The 17,277-nt window shown below is 45.2% G+C and overlaps 2 protein-coding genes across 4 annotated transcripts; one reads left to right on the forward strand and one right to left on the reverse strand.

The window, feature by feature from the left end:
- Nucleotides 1–1,439: 1,439 nt before the first annotated feature.
- Nucleotides 1,440–6,604, reverse strand: MRM3 (mitochondrial rRNA methyltransferase 3). Its single transcript, XM_054008136.1, is given in 6 exon segments — nucleotides 1,440–2,137; nucleotides 2,580–2,747; nucleotides 3,373–3,617; nucleotides 6,177–6,480; nucleotides 6,483–6,558; nucleotides 6,560–6,604. Coding segments are annotated over 6 exon segments (1,431 nt in total). The 3' UTR covers nucleotides 1,440–1,544.
- On the forward strand, nucleotides 6,584–17,237 carry GLOD4 (glyoxalase domain containing 4). 3 transcript variants are annotated; one of them, XM_054008137.1, is made up of 9 exons: nucleotides 6,584–6,692; nucleotides 7,614–7,663; nucleotides 9,255–9,375; nucleotides 10,397–10,541; nucleotides 10,751–10,887; nucleotides 11,643–11,729; nucleotides 11,990–12,103; nucleotides 12,200–12,286; nucleotides 16,133–17,237. In XM_054008137.1, the coding sequence occupies exons 1-9, from the start codon at nucleotides 6,603–6,605 to the stop codon at nucleotides 16,286–16,288; spliced, it is 987 nt and encodes a 328-aa protein (XP_053864112.1). In that variant the 5' UTR covers nucleotides 6,584–6,602; the 3' UTR covers nucleotides 16,289–17,237. The 3 variants fall into 3 exon arrangements, with proteins under 3 accessions (XP_053864112.1, XP_053864113.1, XP_053864114.1); XM_054008138.1 differs by lacking the exon at nucleotides 16,133–17,237 and adding an exon at nucleotides 13,149–15,187; XM_054008139.1 differs by lacking the exon at nucleotides 16,133–17,237 and adding an exon at nucleotides 14,783–15,187.
- The last annotated feature ends 40 nt before the right edge of the window (nucleotides 17,238–17,277 follow it).

Genomic DNA, 17,277 nt, shown 5'->3' on the forward strand with positions numbered 1-17,277 from the left:
TCAGGACTCTGCATCCCTCCAATGTGCTACTTCTCTTGCCTCCCGTTAGCCTATCCTGCTGACAGCGGGGACCACAGATTTAGGGGCTAGTGGGGGAAGGGAGCTTTTGAACTGATTTAAGCTATTACCATGAACGCAAACAGCTGTCGGTGCTTTATCACATTCTTCACCATGTTTCTTTGTGTAAACCTACATACACAGGGCCCAGGATTATGGGAAAGGGGGAAAAATACCACCAGCTGTTGCCCTCCACTACAGCACCTGCAGTAGGACCTCCACCAGGAATAGTTTTAAGGGATACAATGGAAAGTTTGCTGGCGGGGACCTGGCCCAAAGCAGCGCTGCAGGAAGAGATAAAAGCCATTACACTGGAACTGTTTAAATAATGCACAAGGCTGCATGAACAAACAGGCCTGGGGAGAGAGAACTGCATTCCAAAGAGCAGCTATGGCAGAGCCAGTGGGCCCCCTGCCATAACTGATTAGCCACTTCACGTCCTCACTGGGGGGTTTACAGAGCACTAGTGACACTACATTCCAATGGATTTTACTGCCAGCTGCTGACACTTCAATACAGAGGTTTTTCCCCTACTGAAAAGGAAGCCAGGGGTGTTTTTTCTTCTGAGAGAACCACATCTCGAGCCATTGTACAATACAACTTACGCTTCATCACTGCTGCACTGGCTCTTACCTTCCCCCCGGCCCTGTAAAGCCACATGAAGGTCAGCTGCATTATGGGCAAGCCAGCCGTGCAGCGTGACCAGCATCCTCTGCCTTACAACGAAGGAGAGAACCTCTGAGGCCCTGGTGAGAGACTCCCTCCTGCCCTTTTCTTCAGGATGGGGGAGTCACCCACCCCAAGAAAAAAAGTCCCCTTAGGAGAACTGTCTGTAAACTACACCCAATTGTAAAACCTCTCCTTTGCTTTTCCTACTCCCAGTAATGCGAGTCACTGGAAGCTAGCTTGGTGTACAAGGGTCAGAAGCGAGAAAGGGGGTGTGTGTTATTGCTCAACAGATAGCACCAAACCCAACCTCATTTCAGAGGTGGGGGAGCAGGCCTGGATTTGAGGACTTAAGCTCACTTGATAGGGACTTAACTAAATCACTCAACGGCTGTGTTAGCAATTGCTAATTCTTTTGACTACCTCTAAAAATGGCTCTCTGCTAACCCCCTTATGGCATTCCTAGGGAACAGGTCAGAGCAGCAGGTGCAAAGGCCTGCTCTCTCCAAAGCCTACACCTTGATGGAAGCTGCAGGTAAGTGTGGCCCTTGGAGTCCCAAAATTTGGGCACACTACCCAAAGTTTCATGTGTTCACTAATGCTAAGGGGCATCAAGTGCAGAAGATGGGCACTCTGTGGAGCCTCTGGGTGTTGAACATGGGCATGGACCTCTCGGGGGCAGGTCTGTTTTAACAGCTGTGCAAGTGTAAACTGAATAGCAGTGGCAAAACCTGTGATTTTATTGATTCCCCTGCAAGCTGCCTGCATGGGAACATACAGAAGAGGAGGCTCGGTCTGTGCAGAATGGTCTCCTGCACAATTTAGCCCAAGGCAGGGAACTTCTGTCCTTTGCTCTCTTGCTTCTCTCTCAGCTGCAATTGTCTCTTCCCCTCAAACAACAGGATGCTCGCAGCCATGGCTGAGTTCAAACTGTCCATGCCTGGGACCACAGGAATAATCAGTCTCTTCCCCCCGGTGCTCTCTGCTAGCCGAAGTGCTTCTGTGCTCAAACCATGGGTCTCCCCACCAATCACCACTGCTGCTGCTGGCGCCCGTGTCCAGTTCTCGTGGTAACATTGAGTGTCAAGTTCTGGGAACCAGGCCTCATCTGTTCCCTGCTCCTCCTCTTCGCTCTCTGAATCAAAAGCCAAGTCCTCTCTGCCTATCGGAGCCTTCAAGTTGTGAGGTCTGGAAACCCAACCATAGCTGCTGGCCTTTCCCGACCTGGCCTTTCCCGACCCATCCTCCATCTTGTCCTGTGTTCTTGGGTCGCGGCTGTCGGCCACGTAGACCTGTGTGTCTGTGGGAAGATAGTTGGAAATGGATTCCCACTCCAGATTGGCAATGATGGGCAGGCGGAAGTGAGCCCCCATGCCTGCACGAAGCACTTTGGGCTCCCACGGATCCACGCAGCCTGTAATAGAAAACAGTGAAGGTGCAAGGGCTCCACAAGAATATGCATTCAGCACCTTGTGCCAGTGAGAGAGCACATCAAAGGAGAATGCTTAAAAGCTCCCTGGGGCAAGCCATCCTCTGAAACAGCCAGGAGGGGTTATATGGGCCTATGGGACTGTAGCAGCCCACAAATTGGAAAGCTAACCTCTCTTAGCTCCCTCAGTATGCAGTTATTGATGGGGCACTGTATTTATGAACCTGCCTTTGTTCTAGGCCCCTAGACTTGCTAGGTATCATGGGAGTATCCACAGAAGGTCCAACACACTGTGAGCTGTTGTGTATTTCCATCCACATCAAGTGAAATCTCATCACTTTTCCAAACGATTGATTTTTCATTAAACTCTCCTGACCCCACAGCTGAAGTCATCACAGACTTCTGCTCTCCAGAAGGAGGGGCCTACCTTTGGTGAGCAGCACTTTGCTGCAGCCTGCTCCAGCTGCAGATCTCAGTATAGTCCCCAGGTTTCCTGGATCGCGGAGATTGTCACAGATAAGGGACAGGGGCAGCCAATTCTGTTGCTGGACAGCTGGGTAAGTCATCTTGGTATGGTCAGGTCTGGAAAAGATTCCTAAGGAAACAAAGGGAGAAAGGCCCCTTGGCAAATGAGGCTCAAAGGCTTTTCTGACACAGCACGGCCCTTGGGATGTATCTGTTTTAATCACTTCTGATTTAACTGATACTTTTGTGGTGGAACCGGAAGTACTGAAGATCGAGTGAGGAGCAGTACTGCTGGAGTCTGCGTAAGACTGTTTTCCTAGTAAAGTAAAGACTGAAAGCATCATTTAAAACACCCCCCCCACCCCCCCATGGGCATCATCACCTCAGAGATTGTAGGTGCCATTTTTCCACAGGCCACAGCAGAATACCTGTATCACCAGGCACCATCAAGGATGTCAGTTAGACACAGGCCTCAGAGCCACCATGAAAGTGCCAATCATCTTCCAAGCTTTGAGGAGGTCTATTGAAATGTTGTCCCCTCCTCAAGTGGAGGGGCAGGTGACAAGATGGTCTCTCACATCAGTTTGAGTGGAAGCAGAGAAATCCTCTCTCTAGCCAATTCTACTTGACACCATGTCACTGGCATGCAGGAATAGGCTAGCAAAGAGACAGTCAAGTTGTATTTGTCACTACATTTATTTTAATAAATGCTAAGTGCAGCTACCCTTTGTTTACTATTTCTAAAGCAAACTTACCTATCAGCCCTTGAGGAGTTATGAGGTCAGACCAGTTCTTAATGTCTTCAAACTTCACCTTAACTAGAGTGGTTTTCTTCAGCTTTTCCTCAGGCAGTTCCTTCAGGTGCCCCACAGTACTGAAGAAGAGAGTCTGGGGCACTGCTCCAGCGTCCAGGGCATCCTTGATAAGTCTCTGACCCTCCAGCAGAATCTTCCCATGCTGGTCGCGAAACTTCTTCGACTTGGCAATTGTCACCACTTTTCTACAGAGAAGATGACCAGTTAAAACTGCTGGAATGTTAGTAACATCTCTGGTCTGCTTTGAAGTTTGCCACTTGCAAGTGGGGGGTGTCACTCGAAACTTTCCTGGACTCAATATTATTCCTTCTGTCCAATGATTGTCTGCATACATATTTTAGAGAGGCTGCAGCTAGTCCTGATATTGTATGGGATCCATTATTCTCACCCTTATTAATCTCTACAGCAGGATCAATATAAGGCAATGGTTCTCAACCAGAAGGGGGTGCAGGAGCCCAACTTTCTTGGGGGCCTTGGCTGCGCAGCGAGCCTTCTTGGGGGATTTGCATTGATCTGCTTTTCAGTACCGAACAAGCCCAAATTTCTCAAAGACTGACAGTAGCAGCACTAATTCAGGTAAGGAGTGTTTTTATAATACCATTTGACTTGCATTTTGATGTAAGTAATTTCAGGTATCTCCTGAACAAACACATTAGCAACAGTAGGTGGCAGTATCCTTCTCGCTATTCTAAAGGGAGAGGGGCCACTGCCAATATATATAAAAAAAAAGGGACATAATTCAAAAAAGGATTGAGAACTCTAAGGGATTTACGAACAGACACAGAAATGGGACTCTGAACAGACACTGACCACAGAGTGCCATGTTAGCAAATTCTTTGCAAGTGCTTTAGCTGAAATCTTAATAGTTACATGGAAAAATCCAAAAGCAAGAAGGCTCATGCACCGGCAGGCAAGCACCAGAGTCAGAAACTTGGTGCCTCTCCCAAGAGCTGACAGAAGAATTTCACATATGTAGCATATTAAGGCTTTGTTCTGCTCTTACCATAACAGCTGAGGTTTTGAAAATTGTTCCCTCTACTGTCAGGACTTACTCTGACATAGTGAATTTCGCCACTGGCCCCAGTTTCTCTCTTTCCATTATTTCATGTAGATGTTTATTATGGCAGTGCCAAAGGGCCAGGCCCCATTGTGCTAGGAGCTGCAAAAAACAGCAAAATAAACAGTCCCTGCCCCAAAGAGCTTCCAGTCTAAACAGACAAGACAGACACTGGGTAGAAGAAAGGATTTAACACGAGCAGAGTGAACAATGTGAAGGCAGCAAACATCCTGCTCGTTCCATGACTTTTTTTTTTTAAGCCAAAGTAAAGAAAACTGAAGGGAAGCAGGGTGATGGGGACAAGGCAGAGGAAAAGAGTAAAAGCAACGGGTGGAGTGAAGCTAAGATGAACTGGTAGCATGCTTTCCTTTCATGGTTCATGTATGCACTCAAACATGGAGCTGGCATGCTCCACATTTGGTGGCAACACAATTGAAATCATAACTTGAAGCCAAATGTAAAAACCTCACTTGTGCACTAATAACTTGGAGACTTATTATGATTTAGCAGATAGTTAAAATTGTGATTATCTATTAGCCTTGATGATGTAAGTCTGAATATTGCATTGACTATCTGAAAGGAACACTGATTTTTACAATGAGTTTTTGCACAAGAAGAACATAAGAATGGCCATACTGGGTCAGACCAAAGGTCCATCTAGACTAGTATCCTGTCTGCCAACAGTGGCTAATGCCAGGTGCCCCAGAGGGAATGAACCTAACAGGTAATGATCAAGTGATTTCTCTCCTGCCATCCATCTCCACCCTCTGACAGAGAGGCTAGGGACACCATTCCTTACCCATCCTGGCTAATAGCCATTAATGGACTTAACCTCCATGAATTTATATAGTTCTCTTTTAAACCCTGTTATAGTCCTAGTCTTCACAACCTTTTCAGGCAAGGAGTTTCCACAGGTTAACTGTGCGCTGTGTGAAGAACTTCCTTTTATTTGTTTTAAACCTGCTGCCCATCAATTTCAGTGGGTGGCCCCTAGTTCTTGTATTATGGGAACAAGTAAATAACTTTTCCTTATTCACTTTCTCCACTCATGATTTTATATACCTCTATCATATCCCCCCCTTAGTCTCCTCTTTTCCAAGCTGAAGAGTCCTAGCCTCTTTAATCTCTCCTCGTATGGGACCCGTTCCAAACACCTAATCATTTTAGTTGCCCTTCTCTAAACCTTTTCTAGTGCCAGTATATCTTTTTTGAGATGAGGAGACCACATCTGTACACAGTATTCAAGATGTGGGCGTACCATGGATTTATAAGGGCAAGAAGATATTCTCAGTTATACTTTCCAATCGCTACAACCAGAAACCAGGACCATTCAGTGCTGGAGTCTGGCTTACTGCTTCGGATTCATTGCCAATTACATTCTGCCCACCTCGGGGCCCACAACTCAAGTAGCAGGGAGCTACTCCATGGGCCAGCAGGTACCTTGGCCTGGCAGCAGATGGCGGCAGTCTGGGTGTGGGGGGACGGGCTATGGCTCCGGCAATCTGCCCGGGTGTTGCGCGATGCGTCTGTCACCGGGGAAGGAGCCCAGGGAAACGGGGGGGGGGGGGGGGACGAGCTGTCCGTTCAGACGTTGTTTTGCTGCCATGGTAACGGTGTCCGGGACCCCTGCGGGGAGAAGCGGATTGGGGGGTGGGATGGGGGTGCGGGGAGCGCCGCAGGGCCTTACCCCAGCCGCCTGTCTCCGGGCTCCGCCTTCTCGAAGCGCAGCTCCTGCCCGGCCGGGCTCTTCTCCGGGGCCGGCCACAGCCGGGCTCCCTTCGGCTCCGCGGGTTCCCGCCCGGCCGCTCTCTGCTCTTTGCGCGGGGGCAGCACGCGGACCGGGCTCCGCCTCAGCGCCCGCACCCAGCGCCGCCCCGCAGCCGCGCCCGCCCCGGCTCCTCCCGGCTGAGCCCGAAGCAGCGCGACGGCAGCGGCGGCAGGACCCAGCGTGAGCCGCCTGAGCGCCGCCATCTTGCCCTGACGCCAGGTGACCCGGCCGGCCGGATATCCGGCTGCGCACGTGACTCCCCCCTCGGCTTCCTAATCTGCTGGGTGGGGGTGTGTGACTGATTACGTCATCATCATGCGCCGGAAGTAAGGGCAGAAGTCAGACATGGGAGCCCGGCGCGCGCTGCACTTTGTGTTCAAAGTGGGGAACCGTGGCCAGAGCGCCCGCTTCTACCGCGACCTGCTGGGCATGAGGGTGAGCGAGCGAGCGGGGGGCGGGGCCTGAGGTGGCTGCGTCTGGCCCGGCGCCGGGGGTTGGCGCTGTCCCCTTCCCCCCTCAACACGCACCCGCTGCCCCGTTCTGGGGCTGGGGTGGGGCGCGGGGATCCCTGGGGGGTTTAATGGGTCGCCAGGCCCAGCATTGGGTTTGCTGGGAGCTGGGGCCGAAGCCGAGCTCCGCCCCCACCCGTCATGTAGTAACTTTGTTGTCTGAAGGGGTCGCGGTGCAATGACGTTTGAGACCCCCCCCCCGCCCCCGTTTTACAGCTAATGGCCCCTTCGTGCTAGTGTGTCTGCTTCCAGGCTAGGGCGTGTCGTGGTGTGCTTGTTCCTGTTAACATCTCCCTCCCCAGACCGAAATAGCTGTACTGTTCCCCGGGCTGTGTATGGCAAGTCCCATAGTAGTTGGTCAGGGTATGTTTACGCTGTACTAAAAGATCCACTGCACAGCCACGGCTGGGCCGGGTTAGCTGACTTAGGCTGTGGGGCAATAAAATTGCACTGTAGATGTTTGTTTGAGCTCACGCTGGAGCCTGGGCTCTGAGACCTTGCAAGGTGAGAGGGTTGCCTCATGGTATGTCTACACTGCAATTCAACACCCGTGTCTGGCCTGTATCCGCTGACTCAGACTCGGGCTATCAGGGTGTTTAATTGTGATGTAGATGCTGGAGCTGCAGCTCAAGCTCTGGGACGCTATCGGTTTGTGGTGTCCCAGAGCCCAGGCTGAACCTGTACACTGCTACTCTGAGCCCCACAAACCTGAGTCAGCTGACTTGGAGCCCTGGGTTTTTTGGTCACAGGACAGATGGACCCTAGGCGTTCTATTGGGGTGTGCTTAGGCCTATTTCCTTCTAAGAACTAAGTAGACTTTATTTGTTACATGTGCTTGATCTGCCAGATTCTAAGACATGAAGAATTTGAGGAAGGCTGCAAAGCTACTTGTAATGGGTATGTACCGTTATTTCTCTTTGTAATCTTTAGCTAAACTAAAACATCTGCAGATGCTGACTAACCAAAAAGGCTTACTTATAGACCTTTGAGCATACTTCTTAAACGTTGCTCATTTCATTTGAAGAAAGTAAGAATGTACCTTCTTGTGTTTGTCTGTGGTGCTTACGTTGGAACATAAGCATTGCTATGGCAGATCAACAGTCTACGTAGTCAGGGCGGCCCAGATCTTCAAAGGCAGTTAGGTGCCTAAATCCCTTTGATTTGGGTTACAGTTCCTGAAAGAAATTACTACTTCATGCTTCTGGGATTTGATTTTATTGTGTTTAATGATATTAGGGCGCCTAGTGCCTTGGGTAGGCATCGTATTCTCTTAAATCCAAATAAATCAATTAAAATAAAATACCCCGCTACCTCCAGTGGCCTTTCATTTCTTTTCAAAAAGAAAGCGCTTAGGCTGTATTGTCTAACTGTACAATTTGCCTAGATCATGATGAGGAAATCGCTTTTTTGACTCCACCTGGTGAGCAGTTTATGCTCTGAAACATGAAGCTTGAGGGCACTTAATGTTATCCTAGCTCTAGCACTATAGTTGCAGTTCCTACGCTTGAGGAATTATGGATCAAATCCTATGAAAACTACCATTGCTCATTCTTTTAGATGGCTGTGCAGTTGTGCCTTCTTAGTCACACATTAACATAGCTTAGCAGGAAAGGTCAAGGGGTGACTTGATTATCGTGTATAAGTCCCTACATGGGAATCAAGTATTTGATAACAGAGGGCTCTTCAGACTAACCGAGAAAGGTATAACAAGATCCAGTGGCTGGAAGTTGAAGTTAAACAAATTCAGACTTGAAATGAGGCATACAGTTTTAACAGTAGGGTAATTAACCACTGGAGCAGTTTACCAAGGGTTGTGGTGGATTCTCCACAAGAGGAATCAAGATTGGATGTTTTACTAGAAGCTGTAGTCTATGAATCATTTTGGGGCAGTTCTCTGGCCTGTGGTTTACAGAAGGTCAGACTAGATGATCACAATGGCCCCTTCTGGCCTTGGAATCTATTAAATTAAGAATTTACTGGAAAGTTACTGTGTTCTGTCACACTTTATGGGAATCCCTTAGTCATGGTGCCTTCTCCTCCTGTTAGCCAGAAGTCATTTTTTTTAAAATGACTTTTATATGGTGAATAAGTAACCAGCGGAACTTGCTGCTGCAATCAAATAGTTTAGTAAATTTCAAAACAAGATTAGACTATTTGTAGGAGAGCTGCATCTGCTGTTACATAAGAAACTAGATAGGAGAGGATAAAACTATAAGGATCCTTTCATGGTTGAGGACATGAAGTAGGCACTGACTGGCATGCTCTTTCAGTGATATAGTATTGTATAAAAGTTGGTATGGTATGGGTTTCTGCACCTTCCCCTGAAGCATCTGGCACTGATTGCTGTCAGGGGTAGGATATTGGATTAGCTGGACCACTGGTTATGTAGTTCCTATCCTGAGGCACTTCTTTCTTGTGGTGTGTGGCGGGGTGTGTGTGTGTCTTTGTGTCTGATACTGACGACAAATAAATGTGATGGTTGTTCTAGCCCTTATGATGGAAAGTGGAGCAAAACAATGGTGGGCTATGGGCCCGAAGATGATCACTTTGTTGCAGAGTTGACCTACAATTATGGAGTTGGAGAGTATCGACTCGGCAGTGACTTTCTGGTAAATATAATTTGCCCTTCTAACGTTCTTTTGTTCTTGTTGTGAGCTTTTTGGCTAGGAGTCCATTCAGACTATGTCCTGGATGCACTTTCCTGATGCTGTTTGATTCCCTATCCATTTTTGTTCCCTGAGCTACTCTTGTGGGTGCTGTTTGCACATCTTTTGTGCAAGGAAGAGGAAGGGGAGAGAGGTGCTTTGTGCTCATGCTGCAGTTGGAGGCCGGGGGGCAGTTGTATTTGTTCTCGGGGGGCCCTCACTCCCCACCCCACTGACAGCAAAATTTGGAGCTTTCTGACAGATCAGTCTTGTGAATGCAGCATCGCTTTTATTTCCCCGGACTTCCAGCCAAGGAGGAACTCACTTTCTCCTCCCAATGGCGGTACTGTGTGTGCTCCTTGTTTCACTGGTATCCTCCTCTTCCCCCCGTGGAGTCAGAGATGGTTGGATGGCCATGGAAGCCACTCATCTGTAAGGTGGCAGAACTCTGGATTTGATTTGGCCTCTGTCTCTGCAAAACCCAATTGGTCAGTGCAGTTCTAGTGGGCTCTGCAAAGACTGGTAGAGCCAGGATCTGGACCATTAAGCTCTATCTCTCTGCTTCATATTTCCCTGTTGTGTAAGAGGTGTATTGACCTCAAACAGTTGCACTAATTTTATAAAGGCAAGATAACCAGCCTCTCAGAGGTCGTTTAGATCCTTGTTCAGGATGGCTCCAACTCTTACCGCAGACCACTTGTGTAATTATTGCCCTTTCTCTTGGAGGAAGATAATTGAAAGCTGGGGGCAAGGAACCAGTATCTGGGCTGTTGAGGTCTCCTTCGGACCAGTAGGTGTTTTAGCCCAGGGTATAGAGCAGAGACTACACTGATGATTGCTCTCTTCCTGGCAATGGATGAAGATTAGGATTCCATGCTGATACTTGGAAATCTATCGGCTGACTTCAGTACCACTGACCAAAAAGATGGTGTTGGTACATCTTTGCACTGGTGTATCGCATGTTTGTGCTTTGTATTCTTGCTAGGGCATGACTCTTCTGTCCAGCCAGGCAGTGAGCAATGCCAGGAAGATGGGATGGCCACTCAAAGAAGTTGCAAAGGGTATATTTGAAACTGAAGCCCCAGGAGGATACAAGTTCTACTTGGAAGACAAAGAACAACCAAAGCAAGGTAACGCATTCATACCCTTTCCTCTATTCATCGGAGACTGAGAGCTGGAACTTCACAAGAGGTTGCAAATCTGGCTTGGCCAAGCTTTATGGGAATGTGTGCCTGCCTCATGTTGTTGCTATTTGTTTCTCATTATCATGAGCACAAAAACCTAGAGTTTAAAACTACAACATATACACCACTAATAGGAAACTATTACAATCTTGCAGATCCTGTGCTAAAAGTAACTTTGGCAGTCTCGAACCTGCAGAAGTCTGTTAGCTACTGGTCTGATCTGCTGGGAATGAAAATTTATGAGACGAATGAGGAAAAGCAAAGGGCTTTGCTAGGCTATGCAGATAACCAGGTTAGTCATTTAGAGAAGTGACTATTCTCAAAGAATAGCATGTTGTGGGATTGGTTCATTTCATAATGACCGAACCTTAAATAAATAAATCAAGCAATCTTACTGAAAATAGCTGTTACTCTAATCTAATCTTCTAAATGCTTGCTTTGTCAATGTGTCTGCCATACTGCCTTCCTGCTAAGAACATACATGTAAAAAGGTGGAATTGTCAAATTGGTTAGTAGTTCTGCTCTTAACTTTTGAACTAAAAGACTTAAAGTACAGGCATCATAATGCCCATGCTTCATTTCATATGTAGGGCTTTCTTGAAAGCAAGCAAATAGCCATATAAAAATGAGAACCCAGCTGCAGCTGCTCAGGAAAGAGGCACAAAGGTTAAGATACCATGAAATATGGTAATTTTGAGGGAAAAGAGAAATCAGTGACCTAAGCTGCTCTTTCTACAGAGAGGTTAACATGAACATGAGATTATCCATTCAGTAATTTGCAGTCAGACTAAATTTGTCAAATACTCGGGGTGAATCATTGTGCTTTTGTTTTTGTATCTGCTTACAGCCTCTGTTTCAAATAAGGTGACCGTGGTCACTACTACCTTAATGCACTGGGAAATAAGCATATGTGGCTTTGACGTGATTAGCTTATTATGTAATGCTGATTAGCATGCATGCAAAAATGCAGTAAAAATTGTATGAATTCTTTTTTGTCTTCAGATTAGTTTCCCTGCAAGCTAGACTGTTTCAATCCCTCTCTTTCAGTGTAAATTGGAGCTGCAGGGCATTGGCGGAGCAGTGGATCATGGCACAGCTTTTGGGCGGATTGCCTTCTCTTGCCCAAAGGAAGAGGTAACAATCTGATTTCCTTCTTCCTTCGGCCCTTTCCTATATTTCCGGGGCTGGCCATGTGGAGGGTGACTCATGGTAATACCAATAGCCACTTGAAGGTCTCTCACCGTCAGTATGTGAACAAGATAATAACATCAAATGAAAGTTCTGTTTAACTTTCTCTTGGTGGGAATGTGATGGAGATGTGGGTAATGGGTACAGTAAATGATCGCAGCCTGATATGACACAACTGACCTTCAGCTCACTCTTTGTTTTTTAAGTTGCCAAACATTGAAGCACTGATGAAGAAGGAGAAGCAGAAGATTTTAACTCCCCTAGTTAGCTTGGACACCCCTGGAAAAGCAACAGTGCAAGTGGTTATCCTGGCTGATCCCGTGAGTGATGTTTGAAATAGTGACAAAATAAACTTTAATTCAGCCCCTCCCTCCCCCCCAGTAATTTCACTTTCTCTCCTGTAAAATCTGGTTTAGGACGGCCATGAAATCTGCTTTGTAGGAGATGAAGCATTTAGAGAGCTTTCCAAGATGGATCCTAATGGCAACAAGTTGTTAGATGATGTAAGTAATATATTCTCTGTATTGTTTGTTGGTGGAGAAGTCGGAGCATCAGGATAGAAATGCATAGGCTACCTGTATGTTTTAAAATCCCACCACAGTCCAGTCCTTCAGCGGCAGGTACACTGAGTTCTAAAGGGGGTCTTTCAGATGAGTGCTTCATGCCGTTCTTCAGATGTTAAAAATCCCAAATAGCTTTTGGGGTTTGCCTCGGTATCCTGGAAAGAATTTTCCTTCCCTGCTCTTGTGAGCTATCCCTCAGTTCAGAGGTAGCTGCAGGATGGAAAATGCTAGAGGTGCAAAGTATCAACTACAAATCAATCTAAGTAAGAGTGGAAACTGGCTTGTTGGTTGTAACGACAATCAGGTCAGTGCAGTAGAACAGCTTCACAAGATAATGGGCTGCTGCTACAGAAATGACAAGCGGTTTCAGGAAAAGTCTGAAAACAAAAGGGACATTTCAGAGCAGGAGACACTGATCCTGTCATGCCTGTGTCTTATCAAATCGCTTCGTCGGATACATTTATCTGGTGCAGCAGTGACAGTCGCTCACCGTACCATTTTTAACTTGCTTCTGAAACTAGCTTGTATTGTTGCAGGGAGTATCTGTTGCTTTTGTTGTACTGTAGTCCGGAGGTGATTCCTAAAGAGCATTGTTTTTCATTTACAGTGTGGTAGAACTGTTTGCTTCAGGTAATCACAGATCAACTTAAGAGTTGGTCCCTGTTGGTGAATAAGTCAGTTATCCAGTTGTTTGACTGCTTGGCACTAACCCAAATAGAATCCTGGACACGTTTGCTTCTGTAAATGGCTGTTGTTTTAATAACTTTATCGTTCTACAAATTGTTCGCTTCTATTTGTACAGGCAATGGCAGCGGACAAAAGTGACGAGTGGTTTGCTAAGCACAAAATGCAGAAGGCTTCTGCTTAGCTGAAGAGAATTGTCTCATAAATGGTGCCTTTAGCTGCTAAACACGTGAGATGTGTCCAGTTTTGCAGTCATGTGGTCCACGTTCAGTGAGAGAATCTGCAATGCCCGTTGATTTAATAAAAAATTCCAGCCCTTACTTAGAGGCTGGATTCTCCTTGCAGAAGTCTATAGGAGAAAAGGGGGAAAGTTTTGTTGTGCTGTGATGGGTAGATTGAGCACTTGATTTCATAACATGGGGGACCATGGACTTGTAATAGGCCACCCTCTCAAGCTTTTCTCTTTCCTGTTGGATTGAAAAAAAACAACAGAGTTTAGTCTAGAAATTCGCTGCATCTTTTTGGTATTTTAGGTAGCCTATATCTACTGCAGTGTGTGTACTGAGCTATCGTACTGCAGGGATTTAGGAGTGAAAAATAATTCAATTTCAAATTCACCCTGTTGAATAAGACCAGAATTAAAACAGAACGCTAGCAAGGGGGATTTAGATTCAATTACGGTATTTTATTCTAATTGGCAGGTCTCTTCCAAATAATTCATGCTGCTAAACCTTGACAGAATGAAAATTCATGGTTCAGAACTGGGTGGAAAAAAGCTCTTTGGAAGTGTTGAAATACTTGCTTTCAAAGCAAAGTATAGGTTAAAGAATAAAGCAAATGCCATATTGATGGTTGGTTCCATTCATGGAAAATGTCTTGGACAACTCCAGGACTTAGAACTTATTGCCAGGAAGCGAAAGGGACAACATTAATTGTGGTACAATAGCAAATAGACTTGTAGTGTATGTTACAGAGCATTTTGTAAGGTCGGTGGCGTTAGCAATGCTTGGTCTGCTGCACATGGAAAAGAAAAGGCCTTGGGGTAGCTACTCCTTGTTGTGAACAGTGCATGTATTGTGTTTTTATGACCTAGATTAAAGCTGGAACTGAGAGCTTGTCTACATGGGGAAATTGATCAGCATAATTATAATAATAAATATCTAGCTCTTAGTGGAACAGCTGTTCTGCTGTAGCTATGTAGGTCAGTTTCCCTATGTAGGCAAACCCTACGGCTGACATCTAGGTTTTGATTCTGAGAAAAACCTCCTTGAAGCCAACTGTAGATGAATAGCTCAGTTCCGGTTAGCTGGCATAAGATTAAAATATTTGAGCACAGCTTATCTTTTTTTTCCAAATAAACCTTAAACAAATAAATCACTGCAGTACTAATGAGAACATTGTGATGAGCTTAGTATAAATGCCCAAGTCAACAGAATGTAAGATACATGGACCGAGCTTCTTAGCTTTCAAACCATCAAGACACAAAGGTGTGACGTAGACCTTAAAATACTGGGCAAAGTCAATGGATGGAATTGGGGGGGGGAAAAAAATCTTAGACACATTAACCAATTCTCAGCATGTTTCCTATTCAGAATTTCTAAAGAATGATGCAGTGACTGACTTGGGAAGAACCAATATATAGAGTTTAAAATGTGTGATTCACAGTTGAGAAATATGCTTTAGTTACCTCTTCAAAAGCTTTGTTTTGTCTCTGTACTGCCAGGGTAACTGTTCTTCCATTTCCCCACTCAGCATAAAATCCTGGCTCCATCTCAAACCATCCTTTCAGGCCAGAGGAAATGAGGTTATTTTGGAGAATGAGGAAAGCTGAGGATTCCCTGATAGTCCTTATTGGACTAGGTCTGTCCTATGGCTTCCAGGCACGTTAAGCTGCATTATATCTATCTGCTAACTGCAGCGCACCAAACACTTGACATTCCAAATGGGAGTTATGTAGCAAACTAGAGCCAGACAGACTTTATTATTTGTCAGTGGGGAAGAGTAAAGTGACAAATGAACAGCTGTCTTGAAATTAGCTTTGTTGTTAACTGTGTTAATTTAACAACTTGTCTTTCTCTGGGTTGAACTGACTTGAATGCCTGCTATTGCTGATGGAACTGTAGAATCAGCATGTTCTGAATAAATATCTACAATATACTTGTTGCATATGTTTACTGGTTTTTAATAGTTCTCTGGGAAAAGTTAAATTAGCCTCTTGTGTTACAAAAACAAGTGAGCAAAAATCAACTTGCAAGCAAATGTCACCCACTTACTTTCATCCAATTTCTTAACATAATAAAAACCAAAATATTTGAAATTAGTCTTTGGTTTAAGCAGAAAGGGGCCAGTTAACCTTCAGCTTCCCAGTATTTTTTTGTTTTTGAAAGATTGGGATAAACTTTTCAGTTCAACGAGGTAGCAATTGTAAAACTAAAACAAAACAACAAAGTTTAACTGAAGACTTGAAAAGAAAAAGTAGCTCAATGTTGGAGTAATAGTGGGCCCTTTAGTATCCTTTCCCCCTCGGTTTTTAATAGTGGTAGTGTTAAGTTTGTTACCAGTCTTTCATTTTGACCCCTGATATCTTAAGAATTTACTCTAATAGTGCCCTTTTTCTTTGTCATTGATACTACACGTGAGACTGAGCATTAAGTATGGTGAGGAAGCTTTGATTTTCAGGTGTGGTTTAAATTACATTGTATGCACACTCTGACTCTAATGTGTCCAGAGATAAGGCTAAAGATTATATTGGAATACATGGGAGCTTATACTGTGCAAGCTATACTGGGCAACAAGGAAACATTTGAACAAAAATGCTATTCATTGAAGAAGTAAATGTTTCAGCTTGCCTCAACTGCCAGATGCAGAGTGCCATTTCATTTGCAGGTAATAGTGAATGTTACAATCTGCTATATACATGGTAACAGGCCTGGAAGAGGGAAGCTGTAGAGAGGAGTGTGTTAAAGTTTTTTGGCTGTGGTTTATTATTTCAACCTGCTTTCAGTAATGCATACATCAAAAGAGTTAATCCGAGGCTATAATTGTATCATCGTCCTCTACTGTAAGACAAAACATATTAACCTTTTCTCTTGCTGTTTGCAGTGCTATCAGAACCCTAAAAGTTACTGCATCATCCTGTCTAGGCCTATGATCTACATAGGAGAAAGGACCACTTGGAATATCTTTCAGTTAAAACATCTGTATTTATATTGTGATGTGAAAATGCACCAAACCCGTTGGGCCTCACACTCTGCATAATACTACAGATTTGTCTAATGCTCATATTGAAATGGACTGTGAACATACAGTAAATGTTGGGAATAACATGCTTAAACTTATCTCTGGAGGGTTGGATCTCAGCTGTTGTTCACTGAGACGTTTTCAAAGCCCAGTTTGAAACTGTTTAGTTTTGAGCGTGTGCTGGATATTGTCTTAACCTTACTATTACATATGTTCACTTTTAAAGAGATAGTGTCAAAGACCCTTTTCAGTAAGGGTGAAGCTGCCTATGGAAAGCTGTCAAATACAGTCAAACAATAGAAATATTTTCCATCCAGTTCCTTAACATACAGTAAGCTTAAGTATCACTTCTAACTCGGGTAAGTGCAACATTTCCAGACAGTAATGTTTCCAGCCAATACACTTTCATAGTTTTGTCAATTAAGTCTGAATTATTGGTAACGGTTTAATAGACATCTTCAACAATGTCTGGCCTATTCTTAAACTGAAATGGACCTCCACAGTTGTGTGAACTCTCAAATAGCAGCTTCCTGTAACTGTCTCTGCAAAGTTAATGTTTTGGGTGTCTCAGCCCCCTCCTTCTCTTGCTCAGCCTCCCTTCTGTGATGCCTCTAGGGTGAGTAAGAGCCTGACTACTGCATGTGATGACATCTCAATGCTGGGGAGTGCCTGAATCAGTCAATGAAGGGGGGTAAATTCCCTGACCAGCTCAGCCAGGCAATGCTGCCAGATACCTGAAAAGCTCTGCCCTGGACAGAAGTGCCTCAAATACCATACAACTAAAACATAACAGGAGGTGAAGATGCATAAACCACACCACAAAGCTTCAGACTCTGTGCATGACACTAATGACCTGGCTCTAATTTTTGTATTGAAATGGGATGTGAATGTACTCCCGGTGTCAGGAGTAGCACGCTCGCTTTTATTCTCAAATGGTTGGATGTCAACCTGTCAGTTCACACAGCCCAGTTAAAAAAAATATATATATACACAGAGAGAGAGAGAGA

The sequence above is a fragment of the Malaclemys terrapin genome, chromosome 18 (genome assembly GCF_027887155.1).
Source record: "Malaclemys terrapin pileata isolate rMalTer1 chromosome 18, rMalTer1.hap1, whole genome shotgun sequence".
Taxonomy (NCBI): domain Eukaryota; kingdom Metazoa; phylum Chordata; order Testudines; family Emydidae; genus Malaclemys; species Malaclemys terrapin.

Coding starts and splice junctions, on each gene's coding strand:
- GLOD4 (XM_054008137.1), top strand. CDS start 6,603: ATGGGAGCCCGGCGCGCGCTGCACTTTGTGTTCAAAGTGGGGAACCGT. Junction 6,693..7,613: donor GCGACCTGCTGGGCATGAGG/GTGAGCGAGCGA, acceptor TTGATCTGCCAG/ATTCTAAGACATGAAGAATT. Junction 10,888..11,642: donor TAGGCTATGCAGATAACCAG/GTTAGTCATTTA, acceptor CCTCTCTTTCAG/TGTAAATTGGAGCTGCAGGG.